General features: G+C 62.7%; 1 protein-coding gene across 2 annotated transcripts; it reads left to right on the top strand.

The window, feature by feature from the left end:
* Nucleotides 1–1,482: 1,482 nt before the first annotated feature.
* Nucleotides 1,483–25,288, top strand: ACSBG1 (acyl-CoA synthetase bubblegum family member 1). Of its 2 annotated transcripts, XM_090263751.1 has the most exons (15): nucleotides 1,483–1,652; nucleotides 8,944–9,042; nucleotides 9,851–9,951; nucleotides 14,103–14,326; nucleotides 14,646–14,734; nucleotides 14,878–14,998; nucleotides 17,604–17,684; nucleotides 17,773–17,922; nucleotides 18,233–18,409; nucleotides 19,127–19,308; nucleotides 20,101–20,331; nucleotides 20,911–21,128; nucleotides 22,458–22,597; nucleotides 22,984–23,230; nucleotides 24,659–25,288. In XM_090263751.1, the coding sequence occupies exons 1-15, from the start codon at nucleotides 1,546–1,548 to the stop codon at nucleotides 24,742–24,744; spliced, it is 2,253 nt and encodes a 750-aa protein (XP_090119877.1). In that variant the 5' UTR covers nucleotides 1,483–1,545; the 3' UTR covers nucleotides 24,745–25,288. The 2 variants fall into 2 exon arrangements, with proteins under 2 accessions (XP_090119877.1, XP_090119878.1); XM_090263752.1 differs by lacking the exon at nucleotides 8,944–9,042 and having other exon boundaries at nucleotides 1,484–1,652.
* Nucleotides 25,289–25,641: the final 353 nt, after the last annotated feature.

Here is a 25,641-nt window from a genome sequence, read left to right as displayed (position 1 = left end):
CACCTCCCAGTGTCCTTGCCCACTCCTCCCCCGCACCTCCAAGTCCCGCCCTCAGCCCACAAAGCTCTGGTGCCGAGGGCGGAGTCCCTCGCCCAAGGTCCCTCAGCAAATAATCAGAAGAGGCAAGAATTGAGCCAGGTCTGTGTGACACCAGAGGTCGAGGGATGATTTCCACTTCCCGTGGTTTTTCACTGTCACATGCAGACCTCCTGGAGGACCTGCAGAGGGCTAGGCACTACAGACAGACACACGCACACACATGCACACGCCCCACACACAGATGCACGCAGAGACACAGCACATCACACACGTAGAAATACAACATGGACATGCACGTGCATGCACATACCACACTGAGACACATACACGCACATACACTGCACACACACTACCAGTGACTTCAGGGCTACCCAGTCTCCAGGTAAGGACACCTGCGTCACCCGTGGGCTGTCTGGAGCGCGCACCGTGGGCTGGGCCCCACCTTGCCACACTGTACTGGTCCCCAGAGCACATCCGGTCCCAGCCAGCAGCCCAGCTGGACTCACCGACCCCTTTTGGAGACATAGGACCCTCTCCGGCACCCCCTGTACAGTGTGCTGGGCTGAACCCTGTCCCCCTCCATTTCACGTTCACCCAGAGCTTTGGCCTGTAACCTTATTTGGAAACTGGCTCCTTACAGATGTCGTTAGTTGTGATGCAACAGGGAAGACGGCCTTGTGCGGATGGCGGCAGGAATTGGAGCAACACATCTGCCGGCCACGGAGCGTTCCTCCTGGAGCCTGTGGAGGCTACGGGGCCCCGGCGACACCTTGGTGCTGGACTGTGGCCTCCAGCACTGCAGGAGCGGACCCTTCTGTTGCCGCCAGCTCCCTGCTGCCCGGGGACTGACACGTGGGAGCCTCGAGGGGGACGCCTGGCGCTGCCGTCCCTGCCCCTGGCTGTGTGTGCTCCCAGCACTCTCGCTGCAGACACTGCACTTCCCTGTAGCTACGGGGTGGACCATGCTGCTGTGTAAGCGCCCTGGACGGTCACCCTCCAGGTCCCCTGTATCACGTCACCTATCTAAAAGTCCTCGGCGTTGGCCATGTTCCTGGAGGGCAGCACCCAGGGGTCCTCAGGCCTCAGACGTGGGCCTGGGGGAGGTGGGCCATGTGGGTGAAGCCTGTTCCCGGGCATTGGGGGTGCGGCCTGGTGCTGAGGAGGTTTCCCCGAGGCCCCGAAGCCCTGAGCCCATTGGCCAGGCTTCCTGGGAGACAGGAGCGGATTTGCATCAGAAAGAACACTGGCCTCATTGAGATTCTCCTCCTCAGGAGTGGAACAAAACCACCAAGAAAAGGAAAGTTTTAATTCTGAGCAACTTCGCCACTGAGGAGCGTTGTGAGCTTCTAAAGTTAGAGCGGAAGCGGCCTCTTCGGACCACTCCAGTGTCGGCCCCCCCGCCCCACGCCCGCCCCCGCTGCCCACTCAAGGCCGACCTTGCGCAGTGCGAGACTGAGCCCTCCCTGGCAGGTGCCCAAGGCGCACACCACGCACTTCTGGAGCTACATGCAGCCGCCCCCCGAGGACCCCAGCATGCCGGACAGCAGAGAGGCCCTGCCAGACAGCCAGCCGGATGCCCGCTTGGGGACCATCCAGGAAAACGCGGGGACCAGGTGAGTTGGCGGCCAGGTCTGCCCACCGAGCCTGGGTCAGGGTCTGGACTCTGCTGTGTGGGCCTGGGCAAGCGGCTCTGCTCTCTGGGCCCCAGTTTCTCTCTCTGGACACGAAGGGAGGTCTGGATGGAAAAAGTCCTGGATGGAGACGTGTGTTGTGTGGAGCTGCTCCTTGGTGCCCACCCCTCGGCACGGCCAGTGGGGCTCAGCAGAACGATGACTCCCGTGCCAGGGTGAGCGTTGGGGCTTCGGCTGGATGGAGGAAAGATTTCCTAGTCACTGAGAGTGTCCCCCGTGCCACCAGGCATGTGGAGTCAGTGACAGACAAGGACAGGGAGAGCAAAAGGGTTTGGCTCCAGCTTGCTGTGTGACCCTTGCAGGTCGCTGCCCCTCTCTGGGCTTCAGCCTCCCTGGCCACCCAAGTGCAGTAGGTGAAGGTTCTCCACAGCCTTTCTGCTGTGTGTGTCCTACTAATCTGCGATTCAGAACGAGGGGCCCAGACCCCATCTGTCGGAGGTGTGGGGACCCTGAGAAGGTGGGACCCAGTCCCGTCCCCAGAACGCCCAGCCAGGAGCAGGGAGAAGGCAGACACGTGAAGCCCCAGAGCCCAAAGGGGGCACTTGACACAGGCCTTGGATGGCCAAGGGCGTTGCCGGAGAAGAAGGGCATGCAGGCAGAGAGAACAGTGTTGCGATGGGGAGAAGCTGTGTAGGAGGACAGGAAATTCAGGGCCGGCAGAGGGCTGGGTGGCAGAGTGCAGGACGGGAGAAGGGCAGGGTCCGAGCCGTCTGCAGGGATGTGGGGGAGTTGCCAGTTCCTGAGCCGCAGCGTGTGTGGCTGTTGTTCTGAGGGGGTGGGGTGGGGAGGATAGAAGAGGGAAGGACAGAGCAAAAGGGAGTTAGTGTGAACGGGCCCCAGACGCAGAGACCCCCGCGACTGGGCAGAGGACGCAGAGTGGACTCTGCCTTCCAGAAGCAGGGCCTCCTCACCTGCACGGCCTCCAAAAGCCTAAGGCCCAGCCCCTCCCTGACAGTGAGGCTGCAGCTGCCGACCCTGCCGTCCATGGCGGGGGGTGTGCATCCAGAGTCTAGTAGAGATCCCCACCTGAAGAGGCCCAGGCTGCAGGAAGGGCTCTGACGGACCTGGAGAAGGGGCAGCTTGTCCCAGGTGTGGAAGGTGTGGGTGCCCGGGGCAGGCACCGGTGCCGTGTGGACTGAGGTGTGGTTAACACAGGCAGGTTAGGGCCAGGAGAACTCCTAGGTCTGGATAGGCTGGTGCGACCAGATGAGGGCCAGCCCGGTGTGAGGGCAGCCACAGCCACAGGAGAAGGAGAAAGGAGCCCCGGACACGTGGCGGTGGCAGCAGCCTGGGGGTGCCTGGTTTGGGGGGCGGGCGCCTGAGTCTGACCGTGACGTTGACCCGGGGTGGGCTGGAGGCAGGAGACAGGAACCTGCAGGGCCAAGTCTGGCCCAGGGAAGGTGGTGAGCTCTGAACGGAGCACCCAGCGCCGGCTCCCAGAAACCTCCCCGGCACTGCCTGTGCAAAGACGCTGCAGAGAAGGGTCCCCTCAGGGCCAGGACGCGTTTCTCAAAACGTGTCCCGTCGTTAAGTGATGCGCGACTGCAGTGACAGACACAGGTAACTGCCAGCTGGCGTCCTCGGTCATCCGGGAGAGGGCAGTTCCAACCAAGGCAGTAGCCTCACTCACGCCCAGGCTGCCACCCCGGCAGCACGGTACTATCCACAGCAAGGCGAGATCCAGCCGGGCACAGGAGAAGACGGCACCGTCGGGAGCCTCGGTGAGGCGCTGAGCTGCTGCTGCGTCACACGGCTCGCTGGCCGCAGCAACGTCGCCGGGTGCCTGGACAGAGTGCATTCTGAAGGGTGATACAAACCGCACAGGGACAGCCAAAGGCCCTGTCTGGGAGGATGTGTCTCAGACCACCCCCCTCCTTCCAGAAGACCGTAGTTCTCTGCCTTGGCAAGCCCCCCACGAGCTGGGCCCGTGCCCCTCTGCCCACTGCCTGGGACGCTTGCCTTCGCTCTGCCTCCCGTGGAATAATCACACCTCCTCCGGCCTGGCCTCGTAGCTGCACAGTGACCTTGGACACATCTCTGTTCATTGACTGCCAGCCCCATCGTCTCCATGCGCTGGAGGCCGCGCCGGCTCCCTCTGCGCCTCTGTTCCTGCGCAGGCCATGCTGCACTGACGATCGTGGTCCTGAGGCCAGCAGATGTCACTTCTAGCTCTGGGAAGACGGACTTAAGGTCTTCAATGCGTAGTAGACAACTGTGCTTTACACAAGTAACACTCAGCATCTGCACGCCAGGTGCTATGGGAGGGGCTGCAGGAGGAAGCATGGTGGCTTCCTGCAGGAGGACGAGAGGGGAGGTTACGCGTTTCCCAGGCCCGCCTGATCCTGGAACGAGCCAGTTGGCCTGACCTCCTCCTCCGTTTGGAAACTGCGCCCTGCGTGGTCATCAAGCTGCCAGGAGGGACTGAGCTGAGCAATGGGGGCACAGGTTCTTGACAGCCCCCAAACGAAGACGTCCCTACACCATCCCCACCCACCTCACCCCAGGGCCAACTCCCATTGCCAACATCAGTGTGGGAGAAAGAGGAGAGGACAGAGGAGGGTCGGCTCTGCGCTGTGGGGTTCGCTGGGGTGGGCTTGCTAACACGGCTCGGACTTCTAATCCCTGGAACCAGAAACAGCCACAGAGCATCTGGGTGCACAGACTGGGGAAAGGGTCTCCCAGCAGCTTCTCCAAGGGGCTCATAGCCCGTGGGAGGCTCCGGCCGGCTCCCCAGACCCCAGTTGTCAGGATGTCCTGAGGTGGGTGGGCAAGGGTTACTGGGAAAAGAGGCCTTTAAGGGCCTGGATTCTGGCAAAGGGCAGAATTTTCTGGAAGTTGGTACGTTGGCTTTGACCTCAGCGTGGCAATCTGGGTCATCTGCCATCTGACTGGGTGGAGGGCCGTGGAGCTGCCACTGGGCCCTGCGCCTTGGCCTTGGAACGGGGGCTTCACATTCCCCCTAAGATGCCGTGGCGCTGCCCCCACTTCTTTACCCTTTCCTGTCCCGCTACCCCCGGAGGCAGTGTGGGATTCTGGAGGCGGAGTGGGTACCTCCAGGCGGCTGGGAAGGGGGCTTCCTGGAAGCGGGGGCCGTGGTTTTAGAAGATGCAGGTTTGATGCCGCAAAGCTGCACATCTCTGCAGTGAGAGAGGAAGCGGAGGGGCACTGGGGCAAAGGGCAAGGTGCGGATGCTTGTTACCATGGAGTAGGGGCTCTCCAGGGGCGGATATGACGGTTGGCTGGGTTTTATGATGCGAATGGTGGATAATTCTGGTGCAGCGGAGTCCTGGCCTCAGAGCCCCGCCAGGGTCCCGCAGACTGGAGTCTGCCCCTGGCTGGGCTCTGTCACCCCACCTGGAAAATGGGGCTTTAGCAAACCCTCGTTACAGGGCTGTTGAGGGGATGCAGGAAGCCAGCCCAGGTGCAGCGCTTGGCACGGGGCGCACGTTCATTCAGTGAGGAAAAGGGGAAGGCGGGCTTCCTGGCCAGCGCCAGGCCCCGGTGGCTCCAGGTAAGGGCCGTGCAGTGACTGTGTCCCTGCGGCTCTGCCCAGGACAACAGCCGGCACAGTGCCTCTCCCGCCTGCACCAGCAAGTCCCTCTTAGGTAAGTCCTGCAGGTGGGCAGGGGGCCCGTGCCAAGTGGGTCAGAGGTATCTGGGGCCACACCTCACAGGCAGCCCCAGGCAGGCTGGGGTGGGTCCCCATTCATGCCCAGCCCACTGTCTCATCGCCTGGAACCCGGGGCACTGGCGGAGCGGCTCCCACACTCACGGCGCCTTAGCTCAGTGAGCACGGGGCATGCTCAGCCCTGAGCCTGCCGGTCCCGAGGAGGAGGCAGGTGAGCCCCGCCGCAGCCAGACCCTCCTGGCACGCCCTCGGAAGTCCTCTGTGGGGTCTTCAGGCCAGTGGGGCTGGTGTTGGAGGGGGCGCAGGCACGCAGACTAAGAGGAACAAGGGGCGTGGGGTTGCAGGCAGGGGTCTGGTGAGGTGAGGAAGCAGCTCGCAGACTCGGGTGCTGCTGAGAGCCGCGGCCCGTGCGGAGAGACCGCTTTCCTCCCGCGCGGGGGGTCTGAGGACTCAGGGTGTGTTTGGGCAACACCGTCCATTGGGAGCATTTGCTGTTGTTCTGGAAGATGGACCTGCCTCCTTCGGCCCCCAAACAGAGAGGCAGGACCTGGAAGCAGTGACAGGAGGGCAGGCGGGGGGGCGGGGGGGGCTCAGGAGCCCTGGCAGGTGCGGCCCCGGGGACAAGGAGCCGGGAGCCCCGAGGCAGCCACCTCGTGCAGGGCTGTGTGGGCCCAGGAGGGAGTAACCTGCAGGCAGGTGCCAGGCGTGGTGAGTCACGGCCAGGAAGGAGGGCGCCTGCCCCCGCCCAGCCCGGCCGTGACTCACGCTGCGTCTCTGTTGCAGGGAGGCTTGGTGGCACTGCACCTCTCTGAGGCTGACACTCCTCCCCTGGGGGACACCAGGACACAGTCTCTGAGGCTCTCTCCCGGGTGAGCTTGCGGGGTCAGCCACCCCTCGGGGACCATGCCGGAGGTGCTCCTGCTCCGGTCGGCCGGCCACGCCCTGAGGACTGTGTAAGGAACAAGAGTCCCCCCCTGGCCCCTCACTGCCGCTCAGGGAGTATACCTGGGCCTGTCGTGGCATCTGCACCCGCAGACGTGGGTTTGGGGGATTTCAGCTCACTCAGTCACCATCCTAATCTCACCAAAGAATCTTCTGCTTCTTACTCCCCAAAAGATCCGTGGAGCCCACCAGTAATAATGACGAGAGCTGACTATCTCCTAAGCGTTTTCCACGCATCATGTTATTCTCGCAATAGCTGTAGGGTTTAGGCCGAAAACAGAGGCCCAGAGAGGTGCAGTGACTTGCCTACAGCCCCAAAACTCATAAAGGCACTTTATTCCCAGCAGGCCACCTCTGGTGTACCTCAGTACTATGTGGTTTTAAGAAAGCGTTTATTGAGCACCTACTGCATACAGAGCAGTGGTCTGGCTGCCGAGGGCTGAGTAGGAAGAAAGGGAAACAGAAATAAATAGGAGATGGATCCTCATCCATGAGTTCACAGGGGAAAAGAGGGCTCCCCTCAATGTATGTGTCTCTCACACAGTGAGAACCTGAGAGGGATTAGATCCAGCCAGCATTGGCTGAGCTACACAGTTCACCTCAGCAGTACTCGGGGCCAGAGGACAGAGTGAGCAGGCATGACCCTGCTCTCAAGGAGCTTCCCAAGCCACAGGACCATCAAAGGCCAAACCTGAGTGTCTGAGGTTGAGAGCATAAGAGGGTGTTGGGGATAACCCAGGAGGGCTTCCTGGTGGAGGGGCTGAAGGAGGCCTGGCAGGCTCTGTCTTCAGATGGTTCCCATCAGCTCCTCTGACAAGAAGCTGCAGAAAGGAGAGGCCCATGGACCAGAGACAGCTGAGAGAAAGGGAGAGTGCAGGCTGTCCCAGACTCCCCAACCCCCCACCCCCACACCCCGCCTGTGTCTTCACTCAGACGTGCTGCTGGGCAGGTGCCAGAGAGGTGCTGTTTCTGTGAGTGGAGGGTAAGGTGAGGGGCTTTCAGTGTGTGTGTGAGCTGGGGGTGAGTGCAGACCTGTCCTCAGCAAGGTGCCCCCTCTCGGACCTTTTTCCTCCTACGGATGGAAAGCAGACATAGTCCCCATGCCATTTCCCCACCATCGCTGCTGTTCAGTGGCCCCGGAAACTCCACCCAGGAGGAGACTGCTTGTCCGGAGTGACGTGTGCCCCGTGCTCATCATTGTGGACAGGCTCGGGATCGCGATGGCGGCGGTCACACCTCACCTGTTGGGATAACGTACCTGCCACTGTGCCTTCTAGGATAGCAGCAAGAACTGAAAAGACCCCAAGTGTTCTTGGGGCGTCAGAATGGCAGAGACTGCTCCCCAAACCTCAGGGGCCGCCCTTGGAGGAGAACGTCTCAGATCCCGCTGTGGAGGCCACATCCTTTGTGTTGACGACAGGCCTGCCAGCTTGGTCGTCCAGCTTGATTGTCTCAGCTCCTAGCGGCCGCGTTTGGAAGGACACCGCCGTGATGGGTCATGACCCTGAGTGAGCAGGAAGTCACTGGGAGGCCTGGTGCCTTCCATTTCAGATGATGAGCAAGGGTGACGTCCCATTACGGGGGCTCGATCTGAAAGGTTCCAGCACAGGGAAGGCCACCCTTCACCCACTTGGGAGAGGAGAGGCGGACCTTCTTTTAATCAGGCAGCAGGCAGAGGGGTTGGGTAGGACCCTCCGTGGGCCGTCCACAGGGGGTAAGTGAGGTGTGCCTGCCGCACGAAGTGCAGACAGGGGGCCAGGGAGGGAAAGGACAGGCAGGGGCGTGGACAAGAGACGTGTCTGAAGCACAGGAGGGGGTGCCAGACGCCCTGGGAACGGCCCCCACAGGGAGCAGGTGCTTCCCGCAGCCGCTGCTCCCCACTAGCAGAGGGCTCTCTCCACGGTGCGGGTGCTCGGCCTCAGCGTCCTGAGCTGGCTTGTCCTTTAGCCCTTGTTCAGCTGTTTTAAAGCTAGAACCAGTTGGCACAGATTTTATTAGGTGGAAGAAATGCTGCCCGTCCCTTCTGATGGTGAGGATTTAAGAGCAGGCTTGTTTGTGAGGAAGCAGGAAGGAGGCGGGTGATTACAGTCGGGCGGACACTGCTAATTTGGGGGTGGCTGCCCAGCTGCTGACTTCCGGGGCCCGGGGTGCCCCACGGCCAGCCCCGCCTTCTGAGGACAGGCCGAGACAGAGCATGGACGTTACGCCAGCCACCCCCTGTGGGGACCCCCAGCCAGCCGGTGCGTGTCCCCTCATTCTCCGTGATTGCACCCAGAGCTCGGGGCTGTTCGGTAACATGACAGTCTTCTCTGTCCCGAAGTGGAGGTGACTTCTGCTTCACAATCCCAGGAGAGGAGCGACTGTGCCCGTGGACCACAGTCAGCAGGACAAGTTCCACGGCGTTCGGGACCCTCAGTTTCCCCAGCCGGGCACAGTGGGCGCCGCCCCAGAAGCACAAGTCATGTCCCTCTGGCAGCCTCCCCTCGGCAGGTCACCGTAGCAACAGAAGGGCCGCCTCAGTCCCGGGCCGGGCCTCGCTCACCACGTTCCCGAGAAGGGACAGCCGGGCCCCCGCTCAGCCCCTTTCTCTGCATCCTCCTCCTTCATAACCTCCTGTATCTTTTGCTTTAAAACCTACCTCAGGTTCTTAAGCAGACTGCCACCCGCTGGGCCCAGATGTATTTGCAAATTTAGTTTGAACCTATGGTACCTGCAAGAAGTGAGGCCGAATCTCAGAAGCAGGTAACTGGCCCAGCTGCCTGGGAACTGGGCGCCACCCCCCACCCCAGACAGGCAGTTGGCGAGAGCCAGGGTCTGCCCTCAGGGCTGCCCTGGCCAGCCACACACGCGCGCACCCCACAGCCCCCGTGGGCTCTGTGTGCGGAACTGCCAGCTGCCCCGTGCCCCAGGGTTGTGCGATGCGGCCTCCCTGCTCGGTCCTGCGGGGTATGCAGAGCTCCATCTGCTCACCCACCCGGGGCTGGGGTCTGCCTGGTCCTGGTGCTGAGCGGCAGGGAGCTGAGTTGACAGTGGAGGCTCAGGAAGCACCGGGGCCATGCCGGCTGGAAGGGGAGTGCAGGGCCGCCACGCCTGCGGGGCAGCAGGGGTCTGGGCCAGGCGTGAGCCCCAGGCCTCCTGGGCCCCATGCCATCCTCTGTGGGGCAGCTAGACCCAGGGCCCACCCACAGGCCCCACGGAGGAGGAGAGGCCCTCGCTGGGCCTGCTCAGGACCATGAGAGCCTGGGCGCGTCCTCACCCCACTCTGAGTGTCTGGATGTGGCTGTTGGCAGAACCTGTGGGGACCGAGGGGTCGGGACTCCTCCTAGCTCTGAAAGCCTGCACTGCACGGGGGTGGTGCCCATGGTCCTCCCCTGCCAGAGCAGGAGCTTCCAGACAGGGACGCTGAGCCCAGAGAACCACGCACTTGCCCAGAGTCACACAGCAAAGGAGAGCAGAGCCTGCTGGTTTCTTCTGCTGAGTCCATTGAACCTGCAGGGAGCGGTGGGGTGGGGTCAGCCGTGTTCTAACAGCTGTTCCCCTTCCCCGCCAGCACCCTGACTGATGGGCACACACTCTCCAAAGAGTCCCTAAGCCATGCCCTCGACCTCTCATCCCCAGAAAAGGCCAAGGATGCTCAGCCAAACTCTCCAGGTGAGCCAACTGGGAGCCGGGGCGGGGCAGAGAGGTGCTAAGGGCAGACCCAGAGTCCTGGCAGGAGTAAGTGGGCTGGGAGCCACAGGACAGAATTCTGGGGATGTGGCAGGTGGAACCCCCACCAGCCTGACGCAAGGGAGTGTGGGAAGATTTCTTCTTGCAGAAGTTCGGGAGGGAGAGAGGCAGAGACGAGGCAGAGACGGGGCAGCTGGGGCCTGGTTGGAGCCGGGACCTCGGCTGGGACAGGGAGCAGCCCTCACGCTGCCCTCGGAGCACCAGGCCAGGGGCAGCCCACAAGCACCGGCTGGCAGGGGTCGCTTTGGAGGCTGACGCAGTCACGTGCCCTCTTCGTGACTTTTCCTGTCAGATAGTCGCTCCTTACTCAGTTCATAGGCTGTCCAACAACATTGTAGCGGCAACGGAAGGTTAGAGAAATGGACGTGGTGCCAGCACAGAGGGTCACTGCCTCTCCGCTCCGGGCTGTCCGGGGGACGGAGCATTGGTGCCACCCAGTTGCTTGCCTGTGTCACCTTTCGGGGAGGAAGGGCGTCCTCCAGGTGCCAGTCTCCCTGCTGTGAATCCTCCCAGCTGCAGGCTGCTCGGGGTGGTGGGGCGGCGTTTGCTGAGACTTGTCGGTGGCGGAGTTGGGACTGGCCCTGCTGGAAACAGCCCTTGCAGTTAGACGAGCTTGGGTTTGGGGGCGTGCGTGGGGGCATTGGAAGTGGGACCGGCCGGGAGGCCAGGGCCAGGTGTCTCCGAGCAGGGCCGTGACGAGGTCAGAACTGAGGCACATCTGAGGGTCTCAGTGGCCTTGGCAGGGGTCTGGCCTGGGGAGTACCCTTCCCCAGAGTGGACGCCACCTGTCATGTGCGTCCCCAGAGATAAAGGAGGAACTGGGCCAAGGAGGGGACCTGCTGGTTTCTGCAGAAAGGGGCCTCCTCCACCCTCCGCCCAGGCCCAGGGCGCCTCAGGGTGGGCTGGGACGCTCTGGCAGGCCCGTCCGTGGGCCTGCGCCCGGCTTCTATGGGCTGCTGGGTCCTTCTCTACAGCCTCGTGCGCACGGAGCCCTGGCTGTGATGGTGGAACATGAGGGGCAGGAAGGGAGCCTGTATGGGGAAAGCTTGTGTCCCCTGGAGCCCCAGAAAAGCATGGGGTGTCCCCAGGGAGGGACAGGTTACCGCAGCCCTGGGCCCCAGTACCTCTGAAGGCTGTCACCTGGCGTCCCTGCAGCAGTGGGTCCCATCCAAGGGGCAGCTGAGGGGCAGGAGAAGGCCATTCTGGGTCACAGGAGCTCTGGGAACCTAGAGGGAACGGCCCTGCCAGGTGCATGCCGGTCCTGTCATCCTGTGGGCAGAGCCAGGCTGCCCGAGGTGGACAGGCTTCTTTCCTGCCCTCCAGGAACTCATGGTCTGAGAGCAGACGGGCTCCGGGTGCGCGGCACCCATAGGCTGAGGGAGAAAGGCCTGCTGCCTGGCACCTGGGTGATCAGGGTGGGCTTCCCGGGACAGGAGGACCCCAGCTAGCCCCGGACCCTCCAGCCACCTCTGGGCCGGGTCTGAGCCGAGTGGTGTGCCCCCTGGGAATTCAGGGTTTGAGGCTGGTGATGAGGAGGGGGCAGTCTGAGAGGGGCTGAGGGGGCTTCTTGGCGCCATTGCCGTCAGCAGACTCCCAGGGGACCCCAGACACTGTCCAGACACTGCCAAGCAGCCCCATGGGCTCCCGCAGGCCTGCGGTGCCGCTGCGGCGAGACCAGAGTCCACGGGACCGGGTGCCCGCGTGCGCCAGCCTGGTGCTGGGCTCGGAACCCCGCGTCTCCACAGCTCCCAGCAGCCTCGGGCCTGTCCGGGCCCTGCGGGAGGAGGCAACCGGGGCAGCCGCCGCTGGGGGGTCTTGAAGCTGCCCTCCCACAGAGCACGGACTGGGAGGGCCCCGGGACTATGGGGGTTCAGCCCTCTCCCCCTCACAGCTGCCCCTTCACAGCGGGAGCCGGGCTCTGAGGTCCTGACTTGCATTCTTTCATTTTTTCCTCATGGCAACGGTGGGGCCGGCACTGAGTCGTTCCCGTTTGATTGGGGAAACCGAGCTCAGAGGGGCCAGTGACTTCCTCAGAGGCCCACAGCTGGCATGGGTGGGTCTCGTAGCCGGCCACGCTGCGTCTGGGGTCCCAGGACGGCATGGAGCGCAGTGGGGTGCTGAGCGGGCAGCCTCTCTGGGAGCCTTGCCTTCAGGAATGCACGTTCACCTAGGTATCCCCGAGATCACGAGAAGCTTGAGGGTCCTCCAGCTCTGGCCCCAGCTGCATTCCCAGGGGGCAGCCCCCCTGAGTCAGGCCACAGAGCTGCCAGAATCTGACCTCCACACAAAGGCAGCCTTGTGCTGGCCCTGGAGACATATTGCTTTCTAGACCTTTCCAGGCTGAGTGTGAACCCCAGCCTCGACCGGGAGGGGCGGGGATCTGGCGGAGCAGCTGCTGGGGCTGACCCACCCCCACTTTTCTAAATAATCCCACACCCACTGGGAGCTCAGCCCAGCCTGGTCTCCAGCCCAGTGAGGCTGAGGGTGCACCGGCCCAGCGCCTGCACCTCGCTGCCCCCCTTCCCTGCAGAGCGGGGAGACACAGGCCAGGGTCAGGCCAGGGCCTGGGAGGGGAGGGCAGAAGGTGCCCGCCAGGCCTTGGGAAAGCCCCCGCCCCACAGCTCCCTGCAGCTCCCACGCCCCTGAGGCCCTGAGCTCCGGGCTGTGGTGGGTAAGGCCAGCCACTGAGCTGGGCGGGGCCTTGCCAGGCCTGCCTGGTGCTCTGGGGCATGGAGGGTGGGGTACTGGGGGGAGGCGAAGGCCTGGGACCCTGGACACACGGCCGTTCAGTCCCCCTCCTAGGACTGGGATGGACAGAGGCTTGCTTTGTCCCCCTCGGAGGCGCCCTGAGCTCTGCGCTGGGCCCGCCCTGCTTCCAGGGGCCTCCAGCCTTGGGTGGGATGAGTTAATGGGACGGAAGGAGTTACGTGAAGGAACTCTGTCCAAAGCATCCATCCAGGTTGTAAATGGCTTTTTCTTCTGATGCGTAACCCGCTTGTAGAAATCTGTCCTCTTGGGGAGCCTGGGGCCTGGGCTGAGCGTCGGTGGGGAGGTGGCTGAGGAGAGTGTGCGGTGGTTGGCGGGCGACGTTGGAGCGTATGTCCCCACCCCACACACCCCTGCAGTGCGAGAGTCCTGCCACCAGGCGGAAGGGGGCGAGTTGGCTCCTGGCTGTGTTTGCTTTGGTTCACGCAGTATTTTTTTCCAAGTGTGAGCCAACATTTAAAAATCAGGACAATTACACATCAGCACCCACATTGCAGGTAACTCTTGTTTCCTTTCCAACTGGGCGCCGAGTCCTAGCACAGCGGCCGCCCCCTCAAGGCACGTGTGCTGTCCCGCTCGCAGCGGCCACACTGCCCTGTGAGCGCCGCCGTCCTCAGCGTCCTCGTCAGAGGCAGAACATGAGAGCCAGCCTGAGGCGCGTCCCAGGTCACCTCACTCATTCATTATTGACGATGATCCATTATTTATTGTGCTGTGGGTACATTACCGGCCGGGCCCCAAAGGGCGTTTGGGGTTTGCTGCCAGTTCATACAGTACTAATGGGATCCTTTCCCCCCTTTGGGTAAAATGTGACAGCAACAAAGTAAAACCTAACTCCCTGTACACGGATTTCTGTGACATGGCGTCCACACAGCCACGCCAGGGGGCTGACCCGGGGAGGTGGGGTTCAGAAGGGCCCCCTTTTTATATCGCAGGGTTCTGAGTTGCTGTGGGTTTCTTAGAACAAGTATGTGCTGTTTTTTGTGATTTTTAAAATGGTGGTCAGTGTTAAAGGTAAAAACTTTTGGCTGAGAAAAGGTTTAGTAACAGACGGTGAATTTACCTCTGATGTTGGCAGCTGGGGAAGGGCAAAGGCTCCACCTCCCTCCGGCTGTTCCTTCTCCTCTTCCTTCCCATCCTTCAAGGCTGCCAGACCGCCTCCTCCAGGCAGCCTCCTGCCTCTCCCAGCCCCTGGCCTGTCTGTATTCTTGGGACCAAAAGGCAGGCCGCTCTGCTCAGGGGAGGATCGGGGTGGCGGGGGCAGCCCGGAGCCAGCCCGACCCCAGCTGTGGTCTCCCCACCTGCAGAGGAGGCACTGTGGACGACGCAGGCTGATGGGCGGGTCCGCCTACGCATGGACCCCGGCTGCCCTCAGCAGCCCCCCTACACGGTGCACCGGATGTTCTTCAACGCCCTGGACAAGTATGGGCACCTCCATGCCCTGGGCTTTAAGCGCCAGGGCTCATGGGAGCGCATCACCTACTCCCAGTACTACCTGCTGGCCCGCACAGCCGCCAAGGGCTTCCTGAAGGTGAGCGGCCCCTGGGCCCGCCTGCCCACGCTGGGCTCTCACAGGTCTCCGTCCCAGGGACTGGGACTCCCCTCAGCAGGTGCCAGGCGCCTGATAGGAGCTTTGTGCTGGTGATCACATTCAGATCTAGGTGGGCGGGGAAGCCGGGTGCTGGCCTGCGGGGCCCAGTCCTGTGAAGGTCCTGGGAGGGGGACCAAGTGCTGCTAGGTGATGGACCCCTGGGGCCTTCTTGGACTGGGTGGCCCCTGGGAGGGGGGCTTGATGGGAAAGGGAGGCCCAATTCCCTGTCAGCTGACCTGGCCCGTCGATCTGGCTGCAGCTTGGCCTGGAGCGCGCGCACAGTGTGGCCATCCTCGGCTTCAACTCCCCCGAGTGGTTCTTTTCGGCAGTAGGCACAGTGTTTGCGGGGTAAGTGCGGGGGGCGGGGACCCCCACATCCCATCTCTTCCCTGAGACCCTCTGTGGAGCTGCAGGGGGAGCCCCGTCTGTCGGGGGCGGGGAGCAGGGTGGCCGCCGGCAGCCCCCTGAGCCTCAGCCTGCGGTCCCTGCAGAGGCATCGTCACCGGCATCTACACGACCAGCTCCCCAGAGGCCTGCCAGTACATTGCCCGTGACTGCCGCGCCAATGTCATCGTGGTTGACACGCAGAAGCAGCTGGAGAAGATCCTGAAGGTTGGGGGAAGGGAGTGGGGGGTGCAGGGGCCAAGGCCGGGTGTCCTCGGGGACCTCTAGCTTGCAAAGAACTTTCCACCCCCTGCGCAGAGTCCCGTTCACCCTCCACAGCCCCTGGGCACTCGCAGACCCATTTGCCAGGTCATAACACTGAGGCCCCAGAAAGTCCCAGGGACATGCCCCCACATCACCCAAGAAGCAGGTGACAGGGCCTGGGCCACAGCTCTCAGCTACCCAGCCGCCTGCTGTGACTTTCTCAGGGCCGGGCCCCCCATGAGGCTGGGGACCTGTGACAGGGGAAAGGTCAGCTGCCCCATGGAGACGAGGGGGCTGCAGGACAGGCTGTCAGGACAGAGCAGGAGCTCAGAGCCAGCTGGGTCTTTCCTGTCCCCACGCGCACCACGCAGGTGCGCAGGGGCCTGGGGTCACCTGTGTGCCCAGCTGCACGCAGCAGCGTGCAGGGTCCCCTGCAGCTCAGTCGGTCCTGCACACGGGCTCCCAACCTGCAGGCTGGCTCCGATCCTCTTTCAGGCCGTTTGACGATTAGTCTGAAAACCCCTAGTCACAGGCACTGAGGACCTGCTTTTTCTCACTGTTGAGGGCTTCTCAAAAGGGCTCAGTGTACCGGCGGGGGGACTGTCTCTGCTTGGGGGTCCTGGCCCATCTGCAGCCCTTCTGAGCCCTGTGTGTTCAGCGTCTCCCGTTCTAAGTGTCGTCATCTGTCTGGCTTGAACCAGTGCCTGAGATTGGGGGGAGGAGATATGGGGGTGGATGACTCAGCCCCGACTGAACTGCTCCAGGGGCCCCCCTCACCCTCCCCTACCCCAGGCACCAGGCCCTTCATGAAACAGGGACAGATTCTCAGGATCCTCGAGCTCCGTGGGGCCCTGATTTCCTCGGGAGTGTGGTGGCTCTGTAGGCCCCAGAGGCCCCTGGCAAGAGCTGACACCCTCACGGTGCTCCCGCCAGGCCCCGGGGTGGCGGCGGGGGGACTGCGTGCTTCTGGAGCCCCAGGAGGCTTGTCCTGTCCTGTAGGGAGACGACCTCCTCCTCGCAGATGGAGGTTATCAAATGCACACACCCCTCCCTGCGAAAGAAACAGGCCCACAGTTGGGAACTGTCCACTCCAGGTATTAGGTGTGCCACGAAAGTTCCCAAGCACACACCCACACAAGCGTACAGGGGACCCCCGAGGCCGGTCATCCAGACCGAATAATCAGCAGTGATATTTCATCACACTCAGATATCTGGAGGCAAATCTCACACTGTCATTTCCATCCCTGAAAATTTCAACACGCGTCTCTAAGAAAAGGACACTTGTCTTAAGTGGTCACAGAGGAGCTGGGTCACACCTCACACAAGCGGAGCAGCTGTGTCACACCCAGTGCCCGCGGTCTCGTCACGGTCAGTTCAGCTCGCCTGAGTCAGGGTTGAGACGCACCACAGATGCTGCGCGTGGCCGCGTCTCAGGTCAGGTCAGGTCAGGTCAGGGCCGCCGTCCCGTGTGGTCCCAGCCCAGGAGCCGGTCGGAAATGCGACCCTCAGGCCCCACCCGAGACCCCGCATTCAGCGCGCCCGGTGGCTCTGACACAGGCTCCCCCGTGGGCGCCTCTGGCATCCGAGTCCGCGCAGTGGAGCAGCCTCCCTCGCCTGGACTCTTCTGCGCCTTGGTTGCCGACCTCTGCGCTCCCTGTTAGGTCCCTGGCTTCACGCGTCTCGGGGCGAACGGTGCGGGGCAGGGACGCCCTGCAGGGGCGCTGCTGGCTGCATTTTGCACCGCGCACCCGCAGGTGCTGCCTGGCGGGGCCCGGCCGCAATGCTGTAGGTGGTCCTGTGCTCACCCTGTGATGTTCCCTGCAGCCTTTCTGTCCATCATCTTTACCTGAATTATTTCATGAGTGTCGGCAAAATGTTAGTTTCCTGATCATCAGCCACGATTCTTCTCCCACGGGGGAGCTTTCGCATCACCTGGGGCTCTTTGCCACCTGGAATGGCCCTCAGTGCAGGGCAGGGGGGTGCGGCCGCCCGGAGAGCCGCGCCAAGCCTGGTTTTTTATGAACTGAAGGCCAGACCCTCCGCCAGCAGAAAGGTCACGTCTCACTTGGTTGCGGTGGAACCAAGCCTGTATCTCAGGGACTGTCCCACGCATTCTGCCCTGCGGGCTGCAGTGCTGTGAATGTTGGTCACATCAAGGTTGATAGCGTAACAATGTGAAGTCCCCTCTATCCTTATTGATTTTGCCCCTCGTTTTCCTGGACTTGGATCCCTGCCACCTCACCTCAGGGGGACGCCTGAGTCGCGTTCTGTTGCTCCCTCCCTGTCCGCCTCGGTTCTGCAGGCACCTAGTTCTCGCAGTTTGTGAGCCGGGCCCCAGGCTGCTTGTCCTCTAGCAGAGCCCTTCCCACCCCCCGACCCGCCTGTCCCACTTCCCTAAAGTTCTCCTGATGGGAAAACTGTACATGAAGGCCAGTGTCCTGCTGGGTCCAAGGGCAGAGCTGGGGAGCCCAGTGTCTGCCAGGCAGACTGACACCTAGAGATGGGGCTCCTCTCAGGAGGTGACCTTTTTTTTAAATGAAACTCCATTTTTTTTCCCCTGTCAACACAGATCTGGAAAAACCTGCCCCACCTGAAGGCGGTAGTGACGTACCGAGAACCTCCTGCAGAGAAGATGCCCAGCGTATACACGGTACTGGCAGAGGGCCTGGGCGCCCGGCGGGGCCTGTGGGGGCCCGCCCCACTGACCCGGACGGCCCACTCTCTCCCACTGGCCACAGATGGAGGAGTTCATGAAACTGGGCGGCCAGGTGCCCGAGGAGGACCTGGACACTGTCATCGATGCCCAGCAGCCCAACCAGTGCTGCGTGTTGGTCTACACATCCGGCACCACCGGCAGCCCCAAGGGCGTGATGCTGAGTCAGGACAATGTAGGACCGCAGCCCCACTGTGGGCTGGGCTGCCCTGGGTCTGGGCAGTGGCCCCCGCAGCCCCTGGGAGGCTCCCCTGGCCCGTGGCTCAGGGAACGGGGACACGTGGGGCAGCCCTTCAGTCTGTGGTCCAGAATGAACCCAGCAAAGGGAGGGACCCTGTCCCTGGGGGTTTCTTACAGAGATGCCCAGGAGGGCAAACACCCCAGGGGTGCCCCAAAGACATAGCCCAAGCCCCGGGGTACCCGCCGTTGCGAGCACTTGCAGGGCCGGCATGTAGACACTGCCGGCCCACCCGCTCCCCCGCCAGATCACATGGACAGCGCGGTACGGCAGCCAGGCCGGCAGCATCCAGCCCGCGGAGGTGCAGCAGGAGGTGGTGGTCAGCTACCTGCCCCTCAGCCACATCGCCGCGCAGATCTACGACCTGTGGACGGGCATCCAGTGGGGGGCCCAGGTCTGCTTTGCCGAACCCGATGCCCTGCAGGTCAGTCTGCCCTGTGCCCACGCGGGGTCCGAGTGCGTGTTCCGGGGCCGCCCCTGTGTGCTCGAGGGCCCCGGGCATGCGGTGGGACCACCTGCCTCCCCGGGCGTCTGTCAATCAGTGTCCTTCCAGCTGTAGTCAGTGCAGCCTGCAGTGACCAAAGAGGAGGGAAACGGAGCGCGTTACCTAAGGGCACGTCAGTCAGGGTAGTTCTGTGCGGCCACAGCGCCCTCGAGGATGGGCCGTCCTTGGAGGAAGGTCATAGGTGGTTGCAGGCGGCCACCGCCCTGCCCTGCACCTGCCTTACCAACTGCACCTGTTCTTTGGGTCCCTGTTTTAACCGCGAGGACTTTCCCAGAAGTGACCCCCCCCCAGTCAACTTGCCCGCACCTGGCATCTCATTAGCCCACGTGGGGTCCATGTCCACTCCTAAACCAGCCGTTGCTTAGAGGGACAGATGTCAGCTTGAGTTAGGCTACGGAGGAATCACCACCCAGGACTTAGGAAGCGTTGGAACGACGCCAGGGTTCTGTTGGCAGAAGAAAGCAGTGAGCAGATGGCTGTTGGGTTGCACGTGCGCAGAGGTGCGTGCGGGTGTGTGCACCCCTGTCTGCACACTGTGAGCAGGATGCCTGCGGTGTGTGCCTGGTGGCCCTGGTGACGGCCTCCTGCCTCCACTGGCCCTGAACCAGCAGGCCCTCTCTCTCTGGCGGCGAGCAGGGGAGCCTGGTGGACACACTGCGGGAGGTGGAGCCCACGTCGCACATGGGGGTGCCGCGGGTGTGGGAGAAGATCATGGAGCGCATCCAGGAGGCAGTAGCTCAGTCCGGCTTCATCCGGCGCAAGATGCTTCTGTGGGCCATGTCGGTGATGTTGGAGCAGAACCTCGCCTGCCCAGGCAGGTACGGAGGGCCGGGTCACAACGCAGTATGCGACTGAGGACCCGCTCGGGCAGGCCGGTCCTGTCCCAGAAAGCTTGTGCTGGGCTAGAGGCCTGTCCGCTGCCCGGGCCCCGCAGGGTTCTGTGAGGACTGACTTGCTCCCTGCGGACGCGTTCACTGCCCTGGAAGCAGCTCCCCACCTCAGCGGATGGCCAGCAAAGGGGCCACGGTGATGGGGCCTTTCTACCCTTTCTGGCCTCCAAGAGGCCGCTTGGGTCTCTCCTGTGGCCTTTCGGTTGCCTCTCACTGCACCCCTGCCACAGAGCTTCAGCAGGGTCAGGGCCACAAACCTGGCCGGTTCCGGTTGAGAAACACTTCCCACGACCAGTGTCTGTGAAGCTGCATCGGGTCTCATGAGACAATTGTGCGTGCCTCTGCATCTGTACTTCATGTGCGCGTACATGGAGTGAACATGCATGACAGCCCAGCCATGGTCCTCAAATGGGTCCACACATGTCTGCACGGGTGTGTATGCATGCATGCTTGTCTGCACACATGTACTCCTGTGTGCCTGTACATAGCTGAGTCTGACTTCCTGGCTCAAGACACACTTGCACACAAGTACATGCACACACACCTGTGGGCATGTGTGTTCATGGGCAGGGCCAATGTTTACAGTATTTAGTGATGGGTTTGGTGTTGGCACCAACCAATGAGGACAGAGAACTGGCCAGGCCAGTGTGTGCGCACTGGATACCCACCCTTTTAATGCCTGTGTGTGCTTCTCTGTGGCCCACTGTCCCTCTCCACCAGCGACCTGAAGCCCTTCACGGCCAGACTGGCAGACTACCTGGTGCTGGCCAAGATCCGGCAGGCACTGGGCTTTGCCAAGTGTCAGAAGAACTTCTACGGAGCAGCCCCCATGGCCGTGGAGACGCAGCACTTCTTCCTGGGCCTCAACATCCGCCTGTACTCGGGCTATGGCCTCAGTGAGACCTCGGGGCCCCACTTCATGTCCAGCCCCTACAACTACCGGCTGAGCAGGTGAGCCCGGGGCAGTGCCCACCCTCTGGCTGGGGCCCCCAGTGCTGAGTCCCCTGGCCAGGCCTCGGGCTCGTGGTGATGGTTTCTGCCAGGGTCACACGGGTCTGTGGTGGAAAGCTGGCTCAGCCCCGGGACACCCCAGAGCAGGGTTCTGATGGAGGGATTCCCTTTGTCCCCACTGCCATGGGGAGGGTGTCATAGGTGTCCCAGCATTCTGGTGGCCCCGGCGCCACTTGGGGTCAGAGTGGGGGGACAGGCCAGCCCTCTGGTTGGCAGAGAGGACAGCCTGATTGGGGGAGTGAGTAGCAGGAACATTTGTTGGGCTTAAATGCCGCCCTTCCCTGCTCACCTGTCACAGAGCCTCAGGATGTCCCATTAGGGACTCATTCGTTCACTCATTCACTCTCTCCCCTGAAAACCTTTGGTTCACTCCACTCTCAGTGCTGGGTCCCCTGTTAAAGCAGAAAAAGCCTGGGAGGGGACCCCTCTTGGACATCAGTGGAGACAGGTTGGGGACCCCCAGGTTCTCAGGGGCTGGAGGCACCGGCTCCCTCTGAGCAGGCCTCTGGGCGCCCCCAGCTCTGGGAAGGTGGTGCCCGGCTGCAGGGCGAAGCTGGTGAACCAGGACGCGGAGGGCACCGGCGAGATCTGCCTGTGGGGCCGCACCGTCTTCATGGGCTACCTGAACATGGAGGAGAAGACGCGCGAGGCCATCGGCGCTGACGGCTGGCTGCACACCGGTGACCTCGGCCGCCTGGACGCCGACGGCTTCCTCTACATCACCGGGCGCCTGAAAGGTGTGAGGGGGCAGGGGCTGCGGGGTCCCCACGTGCCACCAGCCCGACGGGCGCCGCTGTCCGTACCCTTGTCCCCTGTGGGCAGACATGACTGTTACCCAGCTCCTGCCGAGGGCGCCCCGTCGTTCAAGGACGGCCAGCGCGTAGGTGGGGGAGCCGGGGTTCAGACTCCCCAGAGAAGCAAGGCGAGCTTCCCAGGAGACCTGAGGGCACAGATACCGTGTACGTTTACATGCAGACGTGGGTGTGATGCAGAGTAGAACACAAATTGTATATGAAGTTTTAAAACGTGAGAGACTTCAAAGAAATCTCCCACGAAGAGCTTGGCTCCCCCGGGGAACAAGCTGAGACTCCTTTGTAGAAAAGGGCTTTGCTGCCTTCGCTCGTGACCTGACATCCACCTGGCCAGGTGTCCCGCTCCCTTCTGTGCCCTCAACACAGGACCTGTGCACAGAACAGGCCCACGCATCTTTCCTGAATTCGGTAGAATTGGGGGCCGGAGCTCAGTGCAGCTGTCAGCCAGGCTGTTTATGAAGCGCCTGTGTCCCTCCAGCCTGGACGTGAGCCACCCCTCCGAAAACGGAGCCGTGCGCTGAGGGCCCTGCACCCGGCCCTGCACGCAGGCACCCAGTGCTCACGCGAATGGAAGAGGGGACTGTGGACGAGTGGACGGACCGTGGGAGAAGCTCAGAGAAGGCAGAGTTCACGAGGACGGGAAGAGTCGCACAGGCTTCTTGAAGGAGGCAGCTGGGCTGCTCCTTGCAGAAGAGACAGCTGGTTGGGGAGAAGGGGACAGGGCGTCCCACAGGGCGGGTGTAAGTGAGGCGAGAGGCCCCGTGGCAGGGTGGGGAGCCGCACTGCACTAAAATCAGCCGGCCGTGTGGCCCTAGACAGGTTCTCCGTGTCTGTGAAGTGGGAACACGACTGCCCTCGTAGGCCTGAAGGGAGGGTTAAATGAGCTGTTACAGCCAGCACTTAGCACAGCGCCTGCCCGTGGAGAGCACCGTGTAAGCGGGGGCAGGGGGGCACTCAGTGGCGGTAGGGAGGGGTGACCTGGGACTTGGGGGCAGGTCAGTGAGGAACTAGGCCTGGCGGATGTCGGAGCGGCCAGAGTCCCAGGCAGATGGCTCAGGGGTGTGAGCCCTGGATGAGCAGTGGTCTTCTGGGGACAACCCCCGACGCCCAGCAGGTGCAAGGGGCTTCTAGGGGTGCTGCCGCTCTGCTACCGCAACCTCCTGGGGTGGCCAGTAGTGTGCCCGCTGCTCTGGCTCCGGGCTGTGGCCGCGGCTGGAGTCCTGGTTCATCAGGGGCCTGGCCTTGCCTCCCCAGAGCTGATCATCACAGCCGGCGGGGAGAACGTGCCCCCTGTGCCCATCGAGGAGGCCGTGAAGATGGAGCTGCCAATCGTCAGCAGCGCCATGCTCATCGGGGACCAGAGGAAGTTCCTGTCCATGCTGCTGACCCTGAAGGTGCGTCTGGGGGGGGGGGCCCGAGCAGAGACCACGTTCGGAGGGGACGTGTCCGGGTGTCAGGACTTGTCTCTGGGGTAGGCAGTCGGCACTGCCGTCCCGCAGGGACATTCCTGCTGCCCCTCAGGTGTGGTCGGCAGCCCGCCGCCGTGACGGGCTTTACATCTCCCAGCGCAGTCGGCTCCACAGGAACGTGGCCTGCGGGTGCTGACGCGGCAGGAGTTGTGGTTCCGTTGCCTGGTGTCTGAGTCTCAGGCCTCTGCTGCTTCCGCCAGTCGGGGCGGCAGCCCCGCCCCAGAGCCGCAGCTCACACAGCGCGCTCCCTGGACACCTGTGGCCATGGCCCTGCGGTGGGGGGTGGCGCTGACGCCGCCTCTGGTTTGCAGTGCACTCTGGACCCGGACACCTCCGACCCGACCGACCATCTGACGGAGCAGGCCGTGGAGTTCTGCCAGCGCGTGGGCAGCAGCGCCACCACAGTGTCTGCAATCGTGGGGAGCAAGGACGAGGCCGTGTACCAGGCCATCGAGGAGGGCATCCAGAGGGTGAACAGGCAGGCGGCCGCCCGGCCCTACCACATCCAGAAGTGGGCCATTCTCGAGAGGGACTTCTCCATTTCGGGCGGAGAGCTGGGTAGGTTTGCTTTGGTTTCCTCTGCCATGGGTCCAGGCGCCGTGTGGGAGGGCAGGGCCGCGGCAGAGCCTGGGAGGTGCCTGTCAGGAAGCAGTCGTGGTGAGCAGAGGTCCCTGGCGGCATCCACTCCTGCACGCGGAGGACGCTGCTCAGGGCATAGGCTGTGGGGGAGAGCCTGCTGCGTGCACAGGGTACGTGCTGCTGTGTGTCAGTGTGAACATGTGACATGGGACTGCTTTGACTCTGGGATCCCTGCCCCCAAGATCACCACAGGGCCACCTGGCAGATGCCAAGGCCATGCTGGTGCGTGGGCTGGAGCGCCCTGGCATTAGGGGGTGAGGCCACTGTGACCTTCTGTGAGGTCAGCTCACACGGCAGGGATGGCGGTGAAGCCCTGTGGACCGCGGGCCACAGGACCAGAGGGACTCTGGCGGCCTCAGCTGGGGGCATGGAGTCACTCGTAGCAGCATGGGGTGTTCTCATGGCACGGGAGGGGCAGGGCTCCCCCGGGGAGGCGCCCTCAGGTCCCTTGAGGCTGAACCCAGACGCAGTGATGCTGAGCTGCCGTCGGGCCTGGAGTCTCAGCCAGACACGTGTCCTCTCCTCAGCGGCTGATAGGAGTGGCTCTCATGCTGGGGTCTCCAGATACACCGCCAAGCGTGAGTTAGCACAGGGTGGACTTTCTGCTGCCCAGGCCCTCGCGCTTGAGGGAGAACTGCGGCCTCTCGGCCGGGGCGCCCCCGCCCATCGCAGGCCATCAGCGCCCGGCGCCCAGCAGTGTGTGAGCTCCCGCTGGGGCGCAGGCATGGCGTGCACGTTCGTTGTTGTGTAACAAGTCACCCCGGGTCAGCAGCTTAAGACAGTCAGCCCTGGTCTTAATTCCTGTGGGTCAGAAATCCAGGCAGCCAGGCTGGGTGGGTCTGGCCCAGAGTCTCGGGTTACAGCAAGTGCTGGCCGGGGAGCAGCCAGCGGGGCTCCAGGGGCTCCCTCGGCGGCGTTGGCCAGACCAGGGGCGGCGCTGCAGCTGCCTGGGCGCTCGCGGTATAGCAGCCGCCTTTCCCCGGGAGCTGCGACCCTGAGAGCCCAGGACAGACCCTGTCGTCTTACCGTTTTGGTGGCTTGAGTCATTTCCTCAAAGGACAGCACAGAAAACGCATTGAGGTCTGGGGACGGTGGATGTGGCTCTGGGACCACGTCCATGTGAGAAACCGGCCTCTCGTAGCCGCCCCCCTGCTCGGCTGGCCCTTCGGCCAGTGCTGGTGCAGCGCGGGTCGCTGGGGTCACTTCGGGCCATCTCGGAGGCCGGCTGCCCGTCCATCCGTCCGGCTTAATTCCAATTAAGGACTCACCAAGCCTGGAACTTGACTACGCGCCTCCTCAGGTTTCTCAGAGGCCTCACGCACTCATTTTTTCCAATCTCTGTTTTAGGTCCCACGATGAAACTGAAGCGGCTTGCAGTTCTGGAGAAGTACAAAGACATCATCGATTCCTTTTACCAAGAGCAAAAGAAGTAACCGGAGCCTCCTCCTTCCTGCGGAAGCCGACTGGCCTCCCGGAGCGTCACGACCCCCGTCCTCTTCAGGCTGGGTGCTGGGACCTCTGGCAGGCCTGTTGGGTCCTGAGGCAGGTATGGCACCAGCATCGACATTTGCCAGGCCTCACGCCAACAGTAGCCAACAATTCCGAGAAGCTTCGCGCGTGCATAGTTTTCAGTGTTACCTTTTGTTCGAGTGGCAGGAGACCAGCTCTCCTTCCAGAGCTAAAGGGCTGACGCATTCCGGCCTTAGTTCGAGGTAGATTTATGGGCTGCCGGCTCACTGAGCGGCCTGGCGCGGCAGGCTCTCTGGAAGAGGGAGGGGAGTTGGCGCGTGTTCCTGCAGGTGCCGCGGGGACGACAGCTGGAGCTGTCACTCTGGAATGTGCTGGGTGGGCCGGCCGCCACTCCTCACCCAGGCTCCCCACGCACGCGCCCCCGACTCCCTGCTTCATAGGACTGCTGCCGCCTGTTTGTATTTAATGTGTGAACTGGATATTAAACTTTTTAACAACTGCCAACAAGTACATGATTTTTTTTTGTCAGTTGACCAGGTGGGACCAACCCAGACAGCGGCAGGTGTTTACCCACAGGGACAGGGCTGTGCACCTCGGGCGCGGGGGCTGCTGGCACCTGGGTGAGCAGAGGTGCCGCCCCGCCTCTGGGAGCCCTGCAGCCGCTGCCGTCCCTGGGCGCAGCCGAGCCAGGGACCTTGAGAAAGCACCTCTCAGTCGGCTTTGGAATTCTTTTAGTGTGAGCACGAGAATAATTCGCAAATTTCAATAGAGCAGAGGCAGCAGCTTAAACAGCAAAATATGTGTAAGATTGCAAGTCTGGTTACAAGCCTTAAAACGCACCCAGTCAGGACACCTGTTGT

Source organism: Furipterus horrens, unplaced genomic scaffold (genome assembly GCF_987537825.1).
Source record: "Furipterus horrens unplaced genomic scaffold, mFurHor1.1.pri manual_scaffold_16, whole genome shotgun sequence".
NCBI lineage: Eukaryota > Metazoa > Chordata > Mammalia > Chiroptera > Furipteridae > Furipterus > Furipterus horrens.
The sequence above is the reverse complement of the archived record's forward strand: the minus strand, read 5'-3'. Positions and strand labels throughout refer to the sequence as shown.